This window comes from Plasmopara halstedii (genome assembly GCF_900000015.1).
Source record: "Plasmopara halstedii genome assembly, contig: Scaffold_614, whole genome shotgun sequence".
NCBI lineage: Eukaryota > Oomycota > Peronosporomycetes > Peronosporales > Peronosporaceae > Plasmopara > Plasmopara halstedii.
Window position 1 is genome coordinate 3,104,427 of NW_020187532.1, and position 23,086 is coordinate 3,127,512.

The following is a 23,086-nucleotide window of genomic DNA, read 5'->3' on the forward strand; positions in this document are numbered from 1 at the left end:
AAATTAATTGGGTGAGAAACAATGTCACCGAGCGCTTGACAGGAGCTCGAAAGGCCCCCCGGAGTGTTTAAACATTATTAGTTAGTATATTCGTCTCTAGGGCATGCCCAGCTGAAATAAAATCAACGACTGTATGTGGTGCTCCACAAAGGATAAGCTTTTCATCATAATTATTCTTGGTGTATCCTGTGCCGGAGCTGAAGGTGCTGCAGAGCGATTATCAGTCGGAGAAAATGGGTCCAGGCTCGAGGTGATTGAGAACAACGCTTCGTCATCATTTATCAAACCTGCCAAGCCAGAAATCTCATATGCACACAGTACCAAAATCGACGAGTTCAACAAGGAAAAAAATATGTATTTCGTAAATTGAGTAACTGGATAATTTCGGAGTTGGCAAATCTTCCCTCACTACCTCAAACCGAAAAGACCCTTACTGAACTACAAAACTATTTGATGTAGGTGTTTGCGAATGAGTTGCAAGACTTTAATGCAGCTAAATTGATGTTTTTGTCCCAGGGGAGGAGCTTAACTGAGCTCTTTATCGTTATTGATAAATTCAGCATCAGACACTCCCAGATCACTGAGTGGGAATAGTTAGTCAGCAAATCGTATAGATGCTCTGGATAATAGTTCGCTTACCACGATGTGGTGAAAATAGGTCCACCACGCGGTTTGCCCCCCGATCGGGAGTGCGTCATGCGATTACCAGGTCACTGGAGCTATAGTATGCGTAGCCGGTTAATGACCCACACCAAGAGACAGTGTGACGCAATGATACCTTTTTCAGTGCGGATGACGAGGTGGACAGAGCGCATTCCTCATCGGCGTTAACGTGTTGTAATAGTTAAGCTAATGGCTGGTGGTGAAGTATACATGCTTCTAATTTGCTAACCGCAGCCAATTTTCTGAAGCATCAGCGATTTCCAAGAGAAGGTTGCATATCCAGTTGGACCGTGAACAGCGTTTTGATATGGTTTGAAGGGATATTTCACCGGACACGATAGAAAATGATGTTACTGAGTATTCCGAGCGAGAGACACGAGAGACTGTTTACGAATCCGGGAGTATCTGACGCACCAGCGACGTTTAATCGTGTAGTGACGCAGCTGTTCAGGCCGATTGTGGCTGTGCACGAACCTATTTTGACGATATATTTGTCGATAGCTGTGCACATCACGTGAAGTCGGGTAGAATAAACCACATCAAGCAGTTACGAACCCTATTATTTATATGTAGTGGAGCAAGCTCTTCGCCTCAATTGAGGTGTTATCAGCGCCGAGGATGACGTAGGTCAAAATGTCATTATTAAGTTGAACGGCCAGCGGGTAGATTTTGCGAAGATCATCGTGGCTCAGATCCACAAGGACTCAAGATTCTGAGTTTGCCTGGCCTGCTACTCGGACATATGTATTGCAAATCATACCAGCATGTCAATGTCTTTCGCCCATTAACATAGAAGAATATATAGTGATGCTGGTGTGTTGTTAAACCGGCGGCTTTCAAGGCTGCGTGTAAAATTCCCACGCGCGCCTACTTCTGGCTTTTTGAATCCAAATCGGCCATTTAATGTTACCGGCAAACGCTGTACTTGCTTTAAGCGGATTTTGATGGGTTTGAATGCGTAATTGTTATCAGCTTATAGCCACAGAGCGAACTAAATACTGAGTTTACAGGTAGGAATACCTAAGATGATGTATGCACGTAACAATTACAAAGTGTAGCTACGTGCTATTACGCCGTTTGTGATATGTACATAGCGATATAAGTATTCTCTATATGTGCTATTATACATTCGAGGTAAGCTGACATACCCGTTGCAGCATGCTGTATCAAATATTAATATGGATTAAGTTCAGAAAAAATGTGTAGGTATGATGTGCTGATGGATGAATTTGACTTGTCTGTGCATCGTCGCATTTCACAATAATGACTCAGCCAATTGATGAGACGATACTGATAGCGTCCGGGTCAGACGATTTATTTATAGCATTGCTGAAAGCCTCAGGCAGCAAGATGTTTATGAGCTTAGCTGTCGCTTCTTCTAAGCGCGTGGTTGCACGTTGGCATCGCCATCGCCTATTTCTAGGATTGCTTGTCAACAGCGCCGACTCGAATTGCTGCAATCTGTCCAGACGAGAACCACAAGTACAGGGCGCCACACGTGGCACAGCTTATGGGTACATCGACAAAAAATACATACAGCTCGGCATATGATGTAGACTGGGAGTTTGTTATATTTAAGAGGATCAGCACATACATACACGTGCGCGTATGAAACGTGTCAGCAGATTATTTCTTGCCGAATACACTGACACATTTGGCTAGTCGTTGGTGTCGGTAGAGTGTCATCAATTCCATAGTAATCATTTCATAAGTGTAAACCCTTGTTTTGGTCTTTAAAGACGTGCCAGTATTGTGGTCTTGGCAGACTATAACTGCATCTCGCTTTTGTCAACAAGACTGATCTTAGGGGTGATGAAGCCAAGCTGTTCCTCGTCAAAGTTATTCGAACCAACGTGGGTTTCTGGATGCCGTAGCGTCAAAAATAATTTGTGCTTTACACCTTAACACATTGTCTAAGGTTCCTGGCACCAGTTTGACCATTTCAATTCCAAATACTACTTGGCAACAAGGTAATACGAAACGGACCAATCGCGGGGTGGATGATATACTCCGAAGCACTTGCGCGGAGATATTGCTATGCTGGAGCAAGTTGCCCCAAATTGTTCATTTTGTGCTGAACAACGCAGTGTATACGTGTACAGACTCCCCCTCACTGTTTATATATCATGTATATCGCCACAGGGTTACTGCTGGCATCACTTCAAGTGAGTAATTTATTTTTGCAGAAGCGGCTATCGGTACGACCCGATTTGCAGATGACTGCATCTACGAATTTGTGTCATGCGCCATGCATTTACTGAAATTAGGATGCTCAAATTGTTCTTAGTCGGAGGAAAGTGGTATTGAATACAGCCCAAAGCATCGGCTGTGGTCTTCAAGACTGATAAACAACCACGCTACATCAAAACATTCACGATTAAAATTTTCACTCTTAGCACCCATAAGAACATTTATCTACCCGAGCTTGATCAAACCTAACCACGACGCCGCCTTACTGAGACGTTCAAATGTAAGCGGTTTTGTTGGAGATGATGCAGCGTTTCAAACATTCTTTGCAGATCAGCTCCCCTCTGCTCTAGATCAGTGTCGCGGTTCTGGACCACTGAAGATTGCTGCAACCATGTTGTGTGATGGCCTAGATGGGAGAGTAAATCGAAATTGAAATCCTATCAGTCCTGACCACACACCAAAATATTCGGAGAGAGCTCACAAGAGTCAGTCACGGGCAAGTTGTACATCGAGACGCTACACAATGAATATGGATGGGCCCACTTTTTTACTGAGCTGATGAGTACATCTGTACTATTAATTGTTGTTAGTGATGGAGAAAGGTATACTTCTCTCAAACTCATGAGAGCCTAATATCAAATTTTTAATAAGATTGCCCTAGCACCGTTGCCGCTGATGAACTTGCGTATCCTTGATCTAATCATCATGGCGGGGGAAAAAAAAGTAGCCGGCGCAGCGTACGTTTTACTCACAAGTCGGGACCGACCTTGTTGCAGGTTCAATACTTGGTCGGTAGCTGTAGCAGCTGTATCATGGAGACGAGTGGGGTCGATGGCGGTGTAAACTGGAATTGATAGGTTTACGTCTCGACGTGAAGCTTATCCTCTGTGATCTGCATAGTCAAGCATTGATCGCCACTCAAGTCTGACGTCCGCTTTGCTGAACCTGACTTTCAGAGCTGTAGACTCCGCGTTTATCACCCTGTGCATGATTCGGGTCGGGTACTCATCGGCACTCCTGCCAGCATTCAGTACCCAGGGTGTGGTTTTCATGGACAGTACGGGTTCTTCAAATCGCTGTTGTTCTTTTTTAGCCGGTTTCCATGGGAGTTGTGACCAATGTGGACACTATGCGCTCGCAGAGCGACACATAGTATGGCTGAAAAACAAGACGTTTCCAAATCAGCAAGGGTCTCAATAAAGCTCTGGAATTCTCGAGCCAGTTTCAGCTCATGATTGGTGTGGTGAACATAGTCGTGAATTCCGCAGTGGGGTGTCGCAATTTAACCAGCCAGTCGGAATGTGTACGTAGTTCGTAACTTGTGCTCAGATGAGGCGGAGCGAGCGCCACATCCTCGCTTGACGACTTGGTCGTATGTCTCCATGTGTGGGTGGAGGTACTGAGTCAATATTTGTGGAGCCGCTGCAATCGTTTCCGTTGCAGGCAACCTCGGCCTCCTCATTAAAATTTGTCGGTCGCAAGGATCGCACATTTTTGATGGTTTATCGGGCCAAGTATGGTTGTAAAGCGGAAAAGACTTCCGACGCGAAGATGGTCGTAGGAAAGTGCGTAAATAGTGGTGTGAGGCTTCGTCGTTGAGCATTCACTACGCAAAGCAACGACTGAAGTGCAAACCCCAGTGTGGTATATATAGTTTCAGCGGGGTAAGTAGTGTACGATGCCTTACACGTTCAATCAGTCATACAACATTCGCGTGACACTCGTGTAATATTGTTGATTCTCAGAACCCAAAGTCTTTGTACTATTGAAATGGATAGGACTTCTTAACGAAGAGGGTCGCAGTACACGCGGATCATGAGCCTCAATTATATTTTTAACTGAAAAAAATTAGCGAATTCATTTAGAAATATATTTAATATGATCACATCACACTCTGAAAACAGAATAGCAACCTTCGTGAATACTTATTATAGAAGCTGTTGGGGTGGAAAGTACAATTTTTTTCTCTGTGAATTTATAACCTCGTATTCTTTAAACCAAAACTTTCTCTGTGAGCTCTTTGGCAAATCCAAATATCTCTAATTTTACAAAAGTGAGTAGATGTAAAAGACGAGCTAATTGTACAATATTGTTATTATCGCATGTCATCAAATAAAGATAAATACTCCTGTGGCTTTTGAAGATTGCAGCAGAGCCACATTGTTTTGAAGAAGTATACTACACCGTGTTAATGGAGTTACTAATTGTGACCATTAGGTCTCAAGGGACAGCTTTGAGCCTTAAACGAATGTGATCAATATTTGACTCACATTTTGAACTTTGGCAACTTTTCAAATAAAGTCCTGATCGATTTTTTGACCAACACACTTGTGTAATCACATGCTTTCACTAATGACCTTAGTATGTAGTTAACAGGGGGCCTAACCAAAACGATGGAACAGAACGCTAAAAGAATTCATGAAAGCTGCATTTTGTTCTTAAAAATGTAAACACCTCGTAGCTACGAGGTTTTGAAAGCCGACTTCACGTCGTCTTCCGGAGTTGAATTTTGGAACTTACTCGTCACATAGTTTACTCCCGACGACACTGCTCCTGTCGCACGGTCCATCAAAGACTCATTGTCGCTGGTGTTCAGCTTCGAGTCCGACGGATTGAGTTTATCCGATACCTCCGACGCCTTGTTAGATATTCCATTGGCAGCTGCGGATGCCTTCTCCCCCATCGACTTCTGGGTAGCTGCAAATTGGTTTTGCAGCGCCTCAAATCCATGAAATGTTGAATCGCGGGTACTGCTGATAAGAGATGAAATCGAATTTTGCAAGGACGAAAGCGTTGAGGAACCGCTGTCCTTGGCTTGGTCCACGTGCGAGCTGACAGATTCGCGCATCTTCTGGTCATAATCCTGAGCGGACTTGCTGAGGTTGTCAAGTGCTGATCCCGTCTGCTCCATAGAGCGCTTAGCAGCGTTGACAGCATGATCCGATGCGTTGTTGCCTTCTTTACGAAGACTTTCGCCGGATTTCTTAAATTCGTCCACCGATGCTCTAGCACGGTCCATCGCACTTTGAAAGTAAGTTGTAGTAGTCTCCTTTGCAGACTTGTTTGAGTTGTCATATTCGGTGAATTTCGATTTAAGCGAGTCGAGGTAGCTTGAAGCCTCGTTGGCCCCGTTCTCCATCATTTCGTGTAATTTCGAGTAATCCTCGTGGATGGTGCTTTTGGTGTTGTCGGAGATAGCCATTATTGATGATGGTAGTCGATTGAGGTTGGTGTGTCTTGGTTACTTGAGATAAAAAATTGAAGTGAGGTTAACAGAAGTGAAGCAAGAATTAAATGGGTTCTTCGCATCCAACAGCTTGCCTGCTGAAAGGACGCCATACAAGGACTGACAAAACGCTTAATATTTGATGGCTGCAATTTAACGAATCTTTCGCTCGAAACGTCGATGCATGAAACAGCAAACTACGGTTCCTGATAAGTTTATTTGCTGGCTGAGTTTTGGTTTGTAGGATAACGGTAACCTGGTTCACTAGATCCGAAAACAAGTCGTTACTACTCATACTATTTAGCATGACGATATGTATTCGCATTATCCATTTAAAATGGGATTTCCATCGACTCGGCATATTTCTTTGCGCACCTGTTCATTCAGGAACACGGCTCAACACGTTATTTTACCTTGAACGAGTAATCCTCAATTTATAACGGATAGATTTAGAAGCTCCCGATTTCAGGAATCCCGATGGTGAAAATGCGCATGGTCAAACACAAGCCAAACGACAAAGCTTTTAACCATCAGGAAACTCCTCTTTGCTTCTATGTGTGGTAACTTTACTAACAATAATCAAAGTACGTGGTCACCTCCAGAAGTGAGCGACCATGATGTCGCAACGACTCTCGCTCAATTGATCTTGTGCATTTTGTGGCTTATATCGACAACATTCTGAAACGTATTCGACGTTCGAAATTTCACGCACAATGATAGGCGAACTAATCATCTACAATAGCTAAAATTTCTTGTCTGGGAAAACCTTTTAGAAAAAAACTTTTGCTCTGCACTACTTCGGAAAGATCTCCAGCTGGCCGTTGTGATCATCCATCAAGGTCCATGCGATCGTTAATTAATCGCACCCATCTTTTCTTGGGACGAGGTCCATACAAGAAAATTAAGACTCAAACTGATGAAAGCCTTGCGACCCTAACGGTGCGTTGTGTCGTCTGCACTTGAACACTTTCTCATTTTATAATTTTCTAGTTCAGCCACACAACGACTTCCTCAAACCAAAGAAGAATGAGTGCTCACGAACAAGAAATTGAGCTTGCAAGAGATCGAATTCATGACACGACGCAAAAAGCCGATTCCTATTTGGCAGGGGTGCGTTGAAAGATAGCTTCAACTGATATGAATTGACTTACTTACTCTTTTGCGTTCACAGTTGACCAAGCGTATTGACGAATACGAGAAGAAACACACAAGCTTCGAGCCAGCTGGCAAGTATCTCAAGTCAGCAATTGAAACTTCTCGTTCAGCCACAGAGAAGCTGAAAACTCAGGGTGAGAATTTGTCCGAAAAGTCAGTTCCGATGGCACTGGATGGTATGCATGCCGTTCGTGAATCGCTTGATTCCCTTCAGCAGCAAACTGCTGCATATGACAAAAAGTTTGCGGGCTCCCATGGGCATCAAGCCGTCGAAACGTTGCAAAGTTATGCTATTGCCGGCCGACAACATGCCACTGACGCCTTGGAGACAACAAACGAACAGTTGATGAAGTTACGAGACGCAATCGGTAACATGGCTGGACAGGCTACTCATGGGGCTCAAGTGGTTGTTGGCGAGGCCGTACGTGTAGCTGAATTTGGCGATGAAAAACTGGGGGTAAGCAATATAGCTAGCGGAGTCGTCCAAAAAGTACGCGACCTGGACACCCGCTTAGGTGTGACGGCTGTGGCCGCCAAAGTTGACGCAACAGTCACTGGTGGTATTGGTTGTAAAATTGCTACAGCAACAGTAGGAATGGTGGCAGAAAGTGTGAACTACCTTTCGGAAACACTACAGAACGCGAAATTGGCAGCCCAGCATTCGGAGACAGCCCAAAGTGTCGAGGCGAAAGGTTCAGCTGTTACAGGATCTGTCATTGCCAAAAAAAATGAGGTGCAAGATACTTTTTCTAACGCAGCGGAGAAGGGGAAGGAGATGATTGGCATGACCACGGAAGTTTCTAAAGAAAAGGCTGGTCAGACGAAGGAGTTGGCTGAAGAGAAAGCTGGACAGGCATCAGACAAGGCTCGTGAGGTGACCGAAAAAACGAAGGCTAAGGCGGGTCAGGCGAAAGGGGTTGTAGAAGAGAATGTTGAGTACGCTAAAGGTAAGGGTAGTGAGATGACCGAGACATCGAAAGACAAGGCTGGGCAGACTCAGGATACTGCAAAAGAAACGATTAATCAGGCAGCAGAAAAAAGTGGCGAGGTGACCGAAGCAGCGAAGGGGAAAGCGGACCACGCCAAGAATGGTGTGAATGACAAAACTGACAAAGTAAAGAAGACGGTATAGGGCAAGACTGGTTTATAAAACGTTTCAATGGTCAGGACTTAACTGAATCTGGAATAGTCGTCATTTTATCAACTTTCATATGAAAGTTATCATCTTTTAATTCAAAGCTAGATGTGCTTTATCGTAAGCGTAGATGATACTGCAGAAATACAAGTTCTTTTGATTCTGTACTACCGAAATAACTTAGGGTTTCCAGTATGAAACGCTCTGCATTATGAGATATGTTTTGGAACTAAAGAGAAGGAATTGTTTTGATCCAGTGTTTTGCACATATCAAAAAATATCTACAGCACCCGATGACCGTACACTTTTGTCTCAAAGTGTAGAATATGGCAAGTAATAAAGGCATCATTAGAATAAAACTGCATCCTTAGTTTATTTTACAATTGAATTAATTCCTAGTTATAGTACTCTTGGAATAGTAGAGCAGTCTAACACGTAGAGACTCTTGGCTTCGTTCATGAGCGGAGCGTACGAACAAAACATTTGAATGCTTGAGAACACAGCCTCCTTCATTCGTGGAATCTTCTACACAAAGTCAATGGCACTTTTGTCGCCAATAGACCTCAAACACGCTGCTGATAGCCTCTAGAATAGTGCGTGGAATAATGAAATGAAAAATAAGCAGACCAGTGTGGCAAATACGGCATCAAAATAAGCTAATCGAGAACTTACGTACTCGACAATTGTTTACTCCGTCCGCTCATTTTTTAAGAGTTGCATGAAGCACCTGGATTCTTTAAGTCTGAAAAAAAAGTAAGTATCCTACAGTACAAATGACACTTCTGTCCATCGGACATGAAGCAAATCTGCAAGGGTGTGGCTGTACGGACGCGTACGCTTCGATACTTTGGGGTCATAACTACCTTGTCGAACAGTGAATCCAGAAACTTCATTTTCAGTCTGAGAAAGCTTACAGTCGAACACTCCCAAGAGTAATCAGCAAGATCGCTTGCAGCCAGCGTGTCGCTGCAGCTACAAACGATATCGACAGCACAGTTTTGCCTAATATTCCCACTGCAGTAAAATGCTGTGAGTTAACCGACAACCATTCTGGTTGTTTTCTGCATTGTAATAGCCAAGGGCATTACGATAGCCGTTCCACAGACGTTGATGATTGCGAAATGTCGAAAAGATAGAGAATTTAGCGAGATTTATATTTGTCACATCTGGGACCTGAGCAGGAACTTGCAAAAAATTATGAGACCAACGCCGAAATTAGATGTTCTATCTTTTTCGATTGGTAAAGCTCAAGCAGTGGTCGAGCGTAGTCAATCAATTTAAGCCAAGATTAACGAGTTTAACTTCTTGCAAATTTGACTGATATACAAGGCGTCACATATCAATCGGCAACAGCCATCTGATTATCTGACTTTGATCGGAGACGAGAAAGAGAAATATGCTCAGCTTTAGACTGTACACTATCCCCAAATACACCAAATACGCGCTTGGCTTAAAAGAGTGTTCATGCTACGGAATCATTTAGCCAAAACGAACCTGTAGCGAATCGCAAACCGCTACCTCCAAGATTGCTCAAAGAGTTCTTCGTCATCTGCAGTAGTTTTGCCAGGGACGAGCATCACAGGAGTCATCCGCATCCCGGGTGCAGGAGCGCCTCCTCTTTAAGCACGAAGTCGAGTGCGGTGGATATCCATTGGAATTTCTTGATGTACCAATAAGCGAGCTCAGAGAGCCGTTTTTTCGTCAAATCCAGATTGTGTAGTGGTCATTCATAGCTCAAGATGCCAGAGGCTACAAACATTAATATTGGCATCGTTTCATTGGTGTTCCGGATGACGCACGTAGACGCTGGGATCATATACACCTCAAAGCTGCATCAAAATCTCAATCACGGATTTCAAAGCAAGGCAGCAAATTTGTTCAGCAGATCTGATTTACAGGAATTTTGTCAAAGCATGGATCACGAGAATCATACTCGATGTTCTAATCAATCGGGTCGGAACTTCTATGCTTTTCTCTCATTTCTTCTCGGCGGCTTATTGTATACTGCCAGGTACGTAAGCTGTAATTTGGTGAAAAGAACCCCATTCGCAGCGGGTGCTCATTAAAAGCTCACGTTGGTGCAATATCTCCAAAGAATGACTCGTGATCAACTTATTGTCTCAGCGCTCATCTTATCATCAACCACTGCAAAAGAAAAGACGGATAGCCTTTTCTATTTTAAGCGTTCACTCTTTACAGTGAGACCCTCGGGCAAATTACGCAATAAATATTGCCAACCAGTTCATTAAGATAACATGATAATAAGCATATTTAGTTTTTATTACATACGAGAAGATTCGTGCACTTCTCTGCGCATGTGGATGTAATCAGTTGATAAAGTGAGATCTGTTAAAATGCCAAGACTCCAGGGAGCCAGGTTAGATGAAATTGTGGCGTTGACATCGCCAGGTAGATACCGCGTGACTTATATTACGAAAGAATCCTGATGAAGTCTATATAGAAACAGTCTCGCTGTGTAGTCAACGACGAAGAGACCTGTAGTACACGCGGGCTGTACCAAACAGGTTAGTTAGCGAAACGTATATATTTAGTATAAGTCATGTACTGATTCATTACTATGTATATCTTGAAAAGTCGATCAACCAAGGTAAGTATTACGGTGCAGGCTATCGGCTTTGCATGTGGGTGAAGCTTACTGCCCAACTTTGTGAGCTTGATAATGTAGATTCTAATAGCCGAAGCCTCTTCTGCGTAAGGTGCACAACAACCCATTGCACTTAGTAGCACATACTGTCGGTTCCACAATCAAGTCGCGAATAATCTTCTTTGGAAATGGAACATGGCTTATCTAGCGTACCTGCCTCCGGAACAACTAGACACGCTTGGACCCCTTATATATGTCTATAGTTGGTATTGAAGAAGTCAGGGAGACGTCGGCCCAATACGGTATTCCATCACATGGAAACATTTATCAGCAATAAGAACGCGCTGGGGATATATCCTGGAGCACCCCGACCAGGCGGCGGTGGGAGAGCAGGTGGCATTTGTCGTGAAGATGTCAATGTTAAGGCTCAAGTCTCTTATGGGCAGAGACAGAGAGACCTTGCTAGATGAGAAAACGCTAAGATTGTCATAAATAGTGTCACGCCCAAGTTCTCAATGACACGTCATGCATGCGGTTTCCAAGCCAGAAAATTGTCCGCGAAAATTTGCACCAACGTCTACTTCCTTGGAAAGCAGGCGCTCCCAACATGAAAATTATTTGAAGCGCGGGTGTTCATGCCACCTGACCAAGCATATTAAGTTCGTTCGGAATTATGTATCGCCTGTCAATAGAGGCAAACATTGCCATTTATGCCTACGTATCATGAACTTTCATCGCCACAATGGTTCCAAACCATCTTTGAGATAATGTTAGAGCTTCAATCTTCATAACAGGCTCGCATACAAGCGTGGATCGCACCGAGAATTTTTGCGCTCACCCTAATCCTTAAAAAATCATAAAGATGCTGCCTTGATAGCAGAATACGACATTCTTTTTATGAGAGCCTAATGAGGTACTAGATGTAGGGATCTGATGAGCGCGTCAGAGGCAGTTGAACTCAGTAGCGATATGGAAGAAAAAATCGTTATTCTCTAGGTTTCCAAGCACTCCCATTGTTTTATCTGTGGTAGTATAACACCTTTGCGCCTTACGTGCCATCTTCGCCCCGAGTAAGAGATATGAAGGCTTGAGCTTCCGCGTAAGATCGCTCAACGAACCTATTGTAGAAAAGTATTGTTCCAGTAGGCTGCCTCGCGTCTACTTAAAATTCCGAAATCTCTTGTACCTCGTAAAGGGCGGCATCTATAAAAATCAGTTATCAAAATAGCGACTCTCTCTGAGAAACGTACTTAAGGTTGCTGTTATCTAGCATTAACGAAAAGGATTTTGTGAGGTTGTAAATTTCTGATAGGATTGGAAGCTTGTGCAATCACGTACGACACGCGACCGTAGAAAGCAGTGGGCAGTGCGCGGAAGTATTGAAGATGCTTATAGCCGACGCAACAACCGTGCGTCTTGCAACGGTGTTCCCGGTAAAAGGTCAAGTGATAGAAAGTCGACAGCTCAATAAACGCTTTCTGCCCTGGACCCGGATTCATGACGTGATCGCATCCAAATTTCGCCTGAGAGAGAAAAGACTACTTTTCTGCTGGAGAAAAGTTGCTGAAATCTAACACACCTTTGGCAGAAAGCAAAATGAATTTTGACGCAGGCACGAGAATAAAATATCTTCTGTGCAGGGCATGAGTTAGTCAAGAGTGTCTAGTGTGATCTTGCTGAATGTTTGAATCATTTTTTAAAGCGCAGAAGCGGTAGTGTGTCGTGGTCCCCGTAGTGTATCTCGGTTGAAATAGAAAGAAGCAATTACAAGCTGAGATCTCCAAAAATCTGGTGGAACAGTTGATCACATATTAATGCTAGTGTCGTTGTGCCAAAGCCAGCGAGTAGCAAAATGATCAGGATGTCGCGGCCCTCCATGTTAAAGATGCTTTCGTCAAGAGCTATTTCAAGCCCCAGATAGAAAGGCCAAGCCGCGGAGCGAGAAAGGATTGTCCTTTTTTGCCACGACTTAGCGCTGTCCTAAGCGTTGATCTCATTGTAGCTGAGAAATCATGCCAGAATATTTGTTCAGGGCATTGCAACGTGGTGCAATCCCCGAAATAGTACGATTGATTACGGAAGAGATATTTAGCTCATCATCCGCAATGTGTGAGTCCATGAGAACTTTAAATACGAGAACTGAATAAGCTATTTCCAACAAATTTCAAATTGTATTTATTGTCAATTCAAAAAATTGCGCGGCGTGGCGACAAGTGCTCACCACGCGTGTTATCCCCGCGCTCCTCGATTCAGGAGTGCGTCAAGAATTCGGGTTGATCACTGTAGCCAACTATCACGGTATACAACAATGACCCCGTCCTAAAGAGCAAGGAAAAGTTACTATTGTTTTTGTGCAAGTCACGAAGTGACGTTGGTGGCATAGACCGGCTTTCTGAGTCGAAAGGGCTAACGGCAAGCGGCGAATAATGCAATTAATGTAAACCTATGTGCATCCTGTAGCAAACTGATTGTACCGTTTTAGTGCCACTGACAAGGTCAGTAGTATGATCGACTGCTGTTGAGAGACCACGGTATCCCTTCTATCGCGGTAAGTTCTCTGAGCAGATGCTCCGGTTAGTTTTTTTTAACAAATACTGTCTATTGAAGCACCTGGTATGTGGCGGCGAAAGCGCTTTTGCGTCGCCCCGGCAATGATCGATCGCATGTACGTCGCCAGTCGGTGAGGCGATTTGTACAGCGTATTGACTAGACCCAACCTTGTTGCGTTACTTAAAGTATCGAAAAGCAAGGGTTTGGGAGCGCAAATGCACGCTTGCACCGCTATTTCGTATCCTAAGACTTGCCGTATCGCACTTTTGATTTATCTGACAGTCAACGTGTGTTGGTACCTCATGACAAATCCTTATACTGTATGACTACTAACGATGGCCACCTCAAGAAAGGTACATACTGATCGGTGAGCGCTTTGTGCAGGTGAATTAACATGTATTCGGCATATGTTTGTACGTGAGAAACGTTCAACAGCTTGAGTGATTACCGCATGCGCTGACACAATTTGTCAGCCTGCCATCTCCGGCATAGTGGTGGCAGTATATAAGAATGGGGGGTCTCTCTAAACGACGTACTCGGTAGAACCGAGACTGTGACGTGTTTGGACCGTTTGAAAAAACACTCGCCTCGCTGCTGGCAACCATACTATAATCAACAAGGATACAGCCTAACAGCTCCATAACAAAGCTTTTTGCCAACAAAGCTTGCCACTGTCATTGTATCAGATCGCGATCTGCGCTTGGCATTGATTTTGACGAAATTTGTCCAAGAGGCTAGGATCCTTGATTCGCAAAGTACAAATATAACCCTGTGTTCTGCGTTCTTGATAAGTCTTTTCATTCTTTTGCCCTGCGTGTCAGTCGGATGTGAAGCATTCAGTTGTACACAGTGTCAATCATGTTTTTGTTGCTGAGCCACCCCGTGTCAAGAAGAGCGGCTGTAAATCAACCGCTGATAGTTCCTCAAGCCACACAGTGAGCTCTTTTCAGACGGCAGGCAGTATCTCGACATCCCGCTGTGCTATCGACGACAATCTTTAGGTTTTCATCAACAAGCTGGACACGAATCCGTGCACGTCTGCAAGGACAAGGGTTATGTCGATTCATGCCAATTCGTTATGTCGTGACTATAATTTAAGCGTTGGGACGACGCCCTCATTCGTCTATACGTGCAGGCCTTCCACTAACACTCCGTTAGCGTTTTTCACCTACAAACAATCGCTCCAAACGAGTACCGCCTTTGATTAAAGCTGCAGCGGTTGAGAACCTGTGCTTTTCATAAGGCATGTTTGTCGGGCGCTGAAAGCTAACAAGAGTGTCGATTTGCACCTTATTTATTTGCTGTTTTGTAACTACTTTTGTCCATCTCTTGGTTGGCGCTGGATGTTAACAAGAGTGTCAATTTGATATTACTTTTTTGCTGGGTTAATTTTGCTTCCGCCTGTCTCCTGATTCAAATCCCGTCTTAAGTGAAGCGAACGTCCAACAATTGTATTGTAAATGCTTGAATCTGCAATGTACAAATCACGCGGGACGTCGAGATAAAACCCCAATACCTCTAGCTTGCTAATATCAACCTCGCTCGTGTCCAAGACACAGCTTTTAAAGCTGTCGACAAAGTACTGAATTTATCAACAAGGCCGATCTGCAATTTGCTAGCAGAAGGCGTGATGTGAGGGACGGCCCCTCTCTTCTTGAATGTCATAGGGTTGTAGAGGCAGCGTCGCCTGGCAGTTTAGTCGAGGTAAAATCTCAACCACCAATTACTTTTTGATTGAGGGTATTCTTCTACTCCACTAGATACTGGTAACAGCCTCGGTGTACCGATGGCCTAAAACCGTCCATGGGGAAGTGGGTCATCCCTCGATCTTTAAGTTGCGCGATCCGGCGTCTGGTTCTCGTGAGCCTTTTCGGTTATATGGGCGGTGCAAAAATTCTTATATGTGGTAAAAATATCGATACATATCGTCTGTCAGATACGCTTTCTGAGCTGCGCGCTAGCAGAGTCTTTAATTCGTACAGAGGAAAGGCAGAGCGCTGTGAGCACCTTCATCTTGGTAAATCGCTCCGCTTTATGCGTCCAGATGTGGGCAGCGAGATAAGGTGAAGTCGAGGGGTGTCGCTGCGAGCGTTCACACTAAGTGGATCCTTGAGGGCGGCAGTCATGAGATCCGCGCCCTTCTCGGGGACTCTTCGAGCTTTTTGGTGTCCTCGGTAGCCAATACCGATGCAAATATAATATCAGGTGCATTGAGGAATTCAGAGAATAGAGCGAAATCCGTGTGTAGTGTGCTCTCGCTGAGCAAACACTGTACACAAACGAGACAGAAGAAGTCAGAAAATTAGTGAGGTTTTAGCCGGAGGGGTGAAACGATGACATTATTTACCATAGGGTATATACAATTAGCACGTCCATGTCATTATTTAAATGCAATAAAATACAGTTGTACAAAACTCGCGTTACACTTACGTGTGATTGTAAGCACTAATACGCTCTGATATATTGGTACTTTTTTATAATGATGATACCTTCTAATGAAGCAGTGGACTGCCTCACGACATGCGATGTAATTTTTTTTTGATATAATATATATTAATATTGAATGTTTTCACATTAGTATAAATTGACTACATTCATTTTACATGCCACAATAGGGCTCGTTAAAAGTTCAATCTTGAACTACTGAACTGGAGGTCTGTGAATACCCCTAAAACAGGGCTCAAATTTAGGAAGCAAAGTAATGGTTCAGAACCGCGCGTGATTTGGCTTAAGCGTCCAGGAGAGCCGAAGACAGCACGAAAGGCTCGAAGTTTGTTCAATACATGCACGCTAAGTACAAAAGCGCTATGTTCAGAACGATTTTTTGAAGCCTCGCGTAATGTGATGATGAATCTGTCAGTAATCTTTTGTTAGTTGATGCTGTCAGAATCAAATCGCATATGGCTTTCCGACGATTCACATAAATTTTGATCTGGCGAATGTGTAATCACGAGATGGTTTATGGGACGCTAATAACATGGCCACTTTAATGAAGTCCACATTAATGGGCTCACAACATTTGGAACAATATTAATCTGACGCTGTTTATCGATTGCTTTTAAATGATGCGGACTCAGTAAGCTCGGGAATGTTAATAATGATCGACGTGTCAAGGACGTGTTTTGGATCTGCTTGGCGTTGACTCAGAGAAAATAGCTGATGAAGCAAGCTTAGATAGGTCGGTGGCAAGCAAAAAGTCTATTTCGCCGATTGGAGCACGTGAGATATGTTAGCTAGGCGCCATCATCGACAGACGCCTGTGCGGCAAAAAAAGTTACATGAGACTAGTGTAACGGAAATTGCCCGTCCGTGCACACACAATTTTATGCGAAAGACTTAAGTCAAGTGACGAACCTGACGGCGTGATGCTCGCTTTCAGCGGGCTTTTCACTGACGTGGAAAGAAGGGAAAGTGATGTGACATTTAGTACATAGTCAAATTGCTTTTAATCTCCCTAACCTGACAATTACTTTCCGTTTTGGTACAACAGAACTGAACGAGGATATACAACTATACAGGGTGTATAGTAAATGTCAGAAAGACAATTTATGTATCTACAACTTATGTACTAAAATAAACACTCCCCCCACTCGTAGGTGGGTTTACCCAAATTCTTAAAATTAGTATAAACGCTATTTCCGATTCTTTTCCCGCTCTTCATATCACTCTGCCAAATTCTCGCTAGAGCGACAATCCACACGATTACTCCACATGAGTTCTTCGTCACTATCGAGCTTCGAATTCCCTCCAAAACCACGTCATTCAGCGCATTTGCGCTATCGTGAACATGAACGTCGTGATGACGTTTACAAAAGACGTGGTGGATCCACCCTAGAGTTTGACGAACTCTTTAGCCTGATGGGTACTCGACTGATGAATCAAGCTGCGTATTTTTGCGCCATCGGACCGATCACTCGTGCCGGAGGTGAATCACAGAATATCACGTATGTCCCATATGTCCAGCAATCCAATTTGGATTCCATCCAGACAACCGACCCTCGATTCTGGGCTTGGATCCATGCTACCAAGTCCGTGGACATCCACCGTTTGCAAATCGCAAGCGTTGCTGCTGACTTGTTGAAGGTACGCGATATGCGCCTTTGATTTGCGCATTAGACAGCGCAAAATCGGGTTCTGTGGATGCTCGTGAAGTGCGTTCAATCATCAGACATGAGTAAAAGAGGATAGAACAGCTTCCCTAAGCGGAGTCTGTGTTTGGACCCGCATCGAACGCACAAACGATACTGGGACGTCGTCACGAATACGGGTACGAGACTTCGATGTGTTGGTACCCGGCCAGTTCATTTAAAGCTACTTCCAACCGAAGACATTTCTCTCTGCCACCACGCTCTCGACGTGGTACTTTTGATTTTCATGTCGATCTCGAAGAGAGGAAGGTGTCTGGAGCCGCCGTCCCCTCTGCTTCTTCAGTGACTGGTCCACAGTTTTTGCTCGCCTTGGAGCTGCGTTTACGAAGGTGGGAAGCTTCTCTCGCTAATGAACTAGCGGCTGATCGAAGTGACCGATCGAGTGTCATCACAGCGACAATTCGTGAAGGATAACCGACAGGTCTTTCCCGAAGTTTGCGATTCGCGTGGCATCATGGGAACTCGCTTGAGGACGCAGTCGAGGGTCGGATTCACAGACTTAAGCAGGCTCTGCAAGCTCTACCGCCTGTTGCGGCTTTCGCCGATGATGCAGGAAGCAATATCGCTCTGTATTGGGCGTTCCCGATTATCCTCGTCATTCCGAGTGCGACGCCAACAGGTTCGACCGTCGATCCTCGTGCTAAAACCGTTGCGTAAAAGCTACCTTCGAATAGTTGTGCGTTACATCCAGGTTGGAAATCGCGTCGTCGCGATGGTAGGTTTTGAGTAGAACGTTGGATGGGTTCTTAGCAAGCTTGGTGGGTCGATCGTGTACGCATTCCCATGGATGACACTACTCGAAACGAACCGATGAAGCGAGGAAAAGTTTCGAGTTTCCCAAGCTTGAGACCGCATCGTCCGATAGGTTATAAGTACTAAGTACATAATCTTCCACAATAAAATACAATTTGCCTTGACGACCTCGTCTATCTGCAAGCCCCTTTTGCCGATCTTGCGCATTTGCCGTTGCGTCTCGCACCCGTGTGATCACATTCACGCGACTTATGATGAATGATCCCAGGGCGTCCTTGTACTTCCGGTCCATATGCGCATCATTGATTGTATCAACTAACAAGGCAATGATTGCTGAGCTCCTCCTCCGCTTACTACCCGTAGCAAAAAGTGGTAATTGCAGGTGTCGCAAGCCATTCATAAAACATGGCATAAACTCAGTGGATGAATGAGCCGAACTGCTCATAGTATAATCAATCAATGGTAGTAAAGAACTTCATCCCGTTTTACTATCCAAAAAAAACTTCTCAACACATCACGGCCCACTCGGTTGGCACGTTTTATTTGCCCAATGGTCTTCGGGTGTATTGCTGTGGAAATATCCAAGCGAGTGCCAAGAACTCAGAACAATTCTTTCAAAAAGCCACCCGTAAATGGGTATCACGATTGGAGACGATAGCGTCTGGCAACCCGTGATTGCGAGAAATGCAATTAATCTACAGTTTAGCCAAACCTTCGGCATCGATGGAATCGTTACACGGAGCGATGCGAACCATCTTACTGAGTGTGTAGACGAGTTTTCCATGGTGGCCATCAGCAATCTAAGGGGAGCCGAAAATAAAGTCAAGATCGGCAGACTTCTAACAGTGAGTATGAACACGAAGACTTTGCAGTGGCATTTGCGTGGGTCGTACGTTCTTCAGGCGTTGACAGACATTGCATGTCTTCACGTATCGTGCAACTCACTTTTACATGTGGTGCCACCAAATTGGTACTGAGAGACTGGTAGATTTTCGACGGCCAAAGCGACCGACCATCAGCGTGTCATGCGCCGCGTAAAAAATCTAGTACTTCAAATTATCGTTGTGGGGAGCTTCGACACGTGGCTCGACGAAACGTGCTACTTCATAGTAAAGAAGAACATCCTTTCATGCATAACGATGCAACCGTGATTTCAAGTGACCAGGAAGGTTGTCATGGATATTCCTATCACTCGATGACAGTGCTCTGATGATCAAATCACACTGTTCATCTTGAACATACGCTCGACGCATCATATTGAAAATATCGCTTTCGATATAGCGGATATGAGCTACCTCGTAATCACGACAACCTAACAATGCGTCTGCCAGCACGTTCAATTTCTCTATCTTGTACGCGACCATGAAGTTGTATTTAATGAAGACTGACAACCAGCGAGCCATTCGCTGTGACAAGTGAGGTGATTGGACTCCATAACGCAAGCTTGCGTGATACATGTAGACGATAAATGGAGCTAAACCAAAGAGGTGAGCACGAAACTGCACAGAGCATATTCCTTGCTCAAAGTTTCTTGTCGTGAACAGGGTAATTCTTTTCTACTGACTGCAGCTGTCGCGGTGGAAACGCGATAACACGATCGTGTCCCCTTGTCTTCTTTTTAAATAATGCTCAACAGCAAGTAATAATGCTTCCATCAAGCGGTTCTTCTTATGAGCGCATGCTTCTTCAGAAGCGGGTGATCATCCTCAACGTACGTCCTTCTCAAGTAAGTTTGAAAGTGTGCATACCATTTCCGCGAACAAACGCGAGAAACAACGCAGTTGATTGGACAAACCAATCCATCTCTTCCAATTATCTTAATTTTGTGGCGCTGGCCACTCCACGATTGCTTTGACCTCTTCAAGGTCTACACGAACACGTGTGTTCACCAACAAAACAACTGAGGACCGGCTCGTTGGCACTGAAGATACATTTTGCAAAGTTCGTTGCAATGAATACATTCTGGCACCGCACGGATGTGTTCCAGTGCACATCTCGGCAGATCTGCCGTCTTTGACCTTCGAATGAACAAGAATATCGTCATAATAGGTCTGTGCAAAGCATTGCAGTGGTCGGACTAGACGGGAGGCCAATCGAATGAGCGTTGCTAGGGCATTAGATAGTCCCTATGGCATGACAGGCCACTCCTACAGCGGGGCTGCCGTAGCGTTTTGCATAGAGGAAACTAAACTAAGGTAATCGAACTTACGTTCTTTCTAAGAACCAGTACTAGCGTAGCGTATCGCTATCTGCTATCTCTAAGTACTAAAGTCTTACCAATGCAAACAAACACTTCTCTCCAAGGACTGTATTCAATTTGTGAAATCGCCCTCTGGCTTCCAACCGAACGTGAAACTTGATACGAGATTGATCGTAAACCTGGATCAAAGTATGCATTGCTTCGACAGTGGCCACTGTCGCGTGAGCATAGTGAATACATCGATGAGTACTTTGCTCAAAATTAAGCTGCTGGGTTGGTGAGGGAGCGCAAGTACCACCACGGCGCACAGACGTTTGTGTGCGTAATTCAAATGGCAAATGGCATATTGTCCACGCCTATCACAAGTTGTTTGCGCAGACAATTCCCGCAAGAAAGCCGATTCCGCGTAAGGACGCCGTCCTCCAAAGGATGTCCGGGTGTACAAAGTTTAGTGAATTTGATTTGGCTGATGGCTATTACCAAATATCGACAAGGGAGGAGGACGTACCTTTTAGGCTGTTAGAACACCCGTCCGGTATGTTATGGGAGTTGTCATGGGGTTAAATGTGCCCTTGTGGGAAAGGTCGGGGCCACAAGATTGTGCGACCATACATAGGTGTGTACTACATAGTTAGTGTCATAACATAGTGCTAAAGCTACACATTAATAAGAAGCCACCATGTGGCAGGATCGCCAGCAGTAATGCATATAACTATAACAATGAGGTTTTGCTATATTCATTAGGTATTACTAGGATTTTAGATATTGGCGGCTCTGTCGCAATTAAAACCATCCTTGTATTACAGAACAAGTAAATAATAAGGATCAGCTGGATCCTTTAAAATAGCCAATCCTCTGCGTGACTCCACAAGCTGTCAAAACTTCTCAAACACCAACTGAAAATATGCGTAGAGAATCGACCATCAACTGTAGCAACACGACCTCCGCGATGTCATCACACTTGAGGTCGTGTAGGAAGTCATCGCAAGAGGCATCCTCGGGCTGCACCAGCTTTTCCATCGCCGGCAACGGTGCCAAACGAACAACTGTTCCTATAACTTCACAACCAGTCGTTTCATCAACAATTCGCATACTATATTTCCATCATGGGAAGTAGTATAATGGACTATCTCACTCGCGGACTCAACCGCATCCATAGCGGGAGTATTAACATCGCGATCTACAAACTCCGTTCACTTCGTCAAATGTGTGTGCTCATCTACACAACGGGTGGGAGCATCACCTTTGTGGTCAGTTCTACCCACTGACTCACAATCCGAACCAACCACTGTACTACGGGGAGTATTGGCATATCCAGCCACGGTCGATTCCTTCGAATTTTCTTTACAAACATGTCGACAACATCCTTTTGTCGTAAGGGGGGCAACAACCGGCATCTCTTACTCGTAAGTTTTTGTTTTCGTTGGGCAAATCGTCATGTCCACCAACGATTCATTCGTTTTCAAGTGGCCATTTCCGGGCACAACTTGACCTTTGACACACTTCTTGAGCGACCACCCGCGGCCACTCCATACGACTCCGTATCTTAGTTTTAATTGCATGACATACGCCAATAACGTCATTTCCAGCAGCAAATGGATGCCGAGCGGTTGAGCGCTTCTTCTAGTGCATAGTGAAACTGTGGTCATTATTCCTAGGAGTTCCACCTACGCCTGGAAGCTACTTCCAATCGTTTTCGATCGCCAATCGATCCATGGATCGTGCTTTTCAAGCCATTGTATATCAGGTCATAGTGTTTATCCATCTCGAGGACTGTAAATTCCTCCTTCAATTTGAAGTCTTTGAATTGCAGTTGAAGATCAGCAAGAATTTTCTTCGCGGTGACCATCGCACCAGTGGCCAACTTAACTGCGATAAAGCCATTGCTTCCATCTAGTGTATCCGAGGGCATTGAATCACTTTCAGCAACACCATGCTTCTGCGCGTAGTTTGGCGACACGCCGGAGTCAAGACTCTACTAAAACGGACGACTGCAACCCTTCACACTCGCTGTGACCACGAGGAGACCATGTCGCCAACGACGGACAGCGCTCCATTGAGTGCTAAATTCTCACGCGTGATTCGACCACCATACTCACAAGAGCTAAGGTATACACAATAGACCGCCTTGCATCTACTGAGTTCCGGTTTCTCTAACGCGTGGTATTGGTACTGCGTGACTTGTGGCCATTTCGACGAGAACCGTAATGAGAAGCACGTATCTCACGTGGGCAATCACGGCGAATGTGACCTGTTGGAAACAAGTTAAGTCGTACTCAAGTAAACCAGGAGGAGTTATGAAACTCCCAACGATTTGCATAATTAGCTAGCTATAAGCATAATACATTTTCTTGGAAACATACCTTCAAACCACCAGGTCCTTCCTTCCTTTCTGACATTTGTAGCACTTTTGCGCAGGGGTAGCGTATCGGGCTACCTATTTTGTTCAACAGGTTATGAG

At 44.6% G+C, this 23,086-nt stretch overlaps 6 protein-coding genes across 6 annotated transcripts; 2 read left to right on the forward strand and 4 right to left on the reverse strand.

Moving 5' to 3' along the window:
• Positions 1–5,314: 5,314 nt before the first annotated feature.
• Positions 5,315–6,055, reverse strand: PHALS_12587 (uncharacterized protein; the record flags this gene model as incomplete). Its single annotated transcript, XM_024728166.1, has 1 exon — positions 5,315–6,055. One exon carries the CDS (start codon positions 6,053–6,055, stop codon positions 5,315–5,317), a length of 741 nt encoding a protein of 246 aa, XP_024578670.1.
• PHALS_14613 (uncharacterized protein) lies at positions 6,054–7,107 on the reverse strand. The gene has a single exon (XM_036407520.1). It carries the CDS (start codon positions 6,438–6,440, stop codon positions 6,144–6,146), a length of 297 nt encoding a protein of 98 aa, XP_036263214.1. The 5' UTR covers positions 6,441–7,107; the 3' UTR covers positions 6,054–6,143.
• Positions 7,106–8,366, forward strand: PHALS_12588 (Uncharacterized conserved protein; the record flags this gene model as incomplete). Its single annotated transcript, XM_024728168.1, has 2 exons — positions 7,106–7,189; positions 7,251–8,366. The coding sequence occupies 2 exons, from the start codon at positions 7,106–7,108 to the stop codon at positions 8,364–8,366; spliced, it is 1,200 nt and encodes a 399-aa protein (XP_024578672.1).
• Positions 8,367–14,206: 5,840 nt separating this feature from the next.
• Positions 14,207–14,771, reverse strand: PHALS_12589 (uncharacterized protein; the record flags this gene model as incomplete). Its single annotated transcript, XM_024728169.1, has 2 exons — positions 14,207–14,334; positions 14,693–14,771. 2 exons carry the CDS (start codon positions 14,769–14,771, stop codon positions 14,207–14,209), a joined length of 207 nt encoding a protein of 68 aa, XP_024578673.1.
• Positions 14,772–15,105: 334 nt separating this feature from the next.
• Positions 15,106–15,648, forward strand: PHALS_14610 (uncharacterized protein). The gene has a single exon (XM_024728171.2). The coding sequence runs from the start codon at positions 15,328–15,330 to the stop codon at positions 15,589–15,591; it is 264 nt and encodes an 87-aa protein (XP_024578674.1). The 5' UTR covers positions 15,106–15,327; the 3' UTR covers positions 15,592–15,648.
• On the reverse strand, positions 15,647–15,900 carry PHALS_12590 (uncharacterized protein; the record flags this gene model as incomplete). Its single annotated transcript, XM_024728172.1, has 2 exons — positions 15,647–15,782; positions 15,872–15,900. The coding sequence occupies 2 exons, from the start codon at positions 15,898–15,900 to the stop codon at positions 15,647–15,649; spliced, it is 165 nt and encodes a 54-aa protein (XP_024578675.1).
• Between the last annotated feature and the right edge of the window lie 7,186 nt (positions 15,901–23,086).

Coding starts and splice junctions, on each gene's coding strand:
- PHALS_14613 (XM_036407520.1), bottom strand. CDS start 6,440: ATGCCGAGTCGATGGAAATCCCATTTTAAATGGATAATGCGAATACAT.
- PHALS_14610 (XM_024728171.2), top strand. CDS start 15,328: ATGGGGAAGTGGGTCATCCCTCGATCTTTAAGTTGCGCGATCCGGCGT.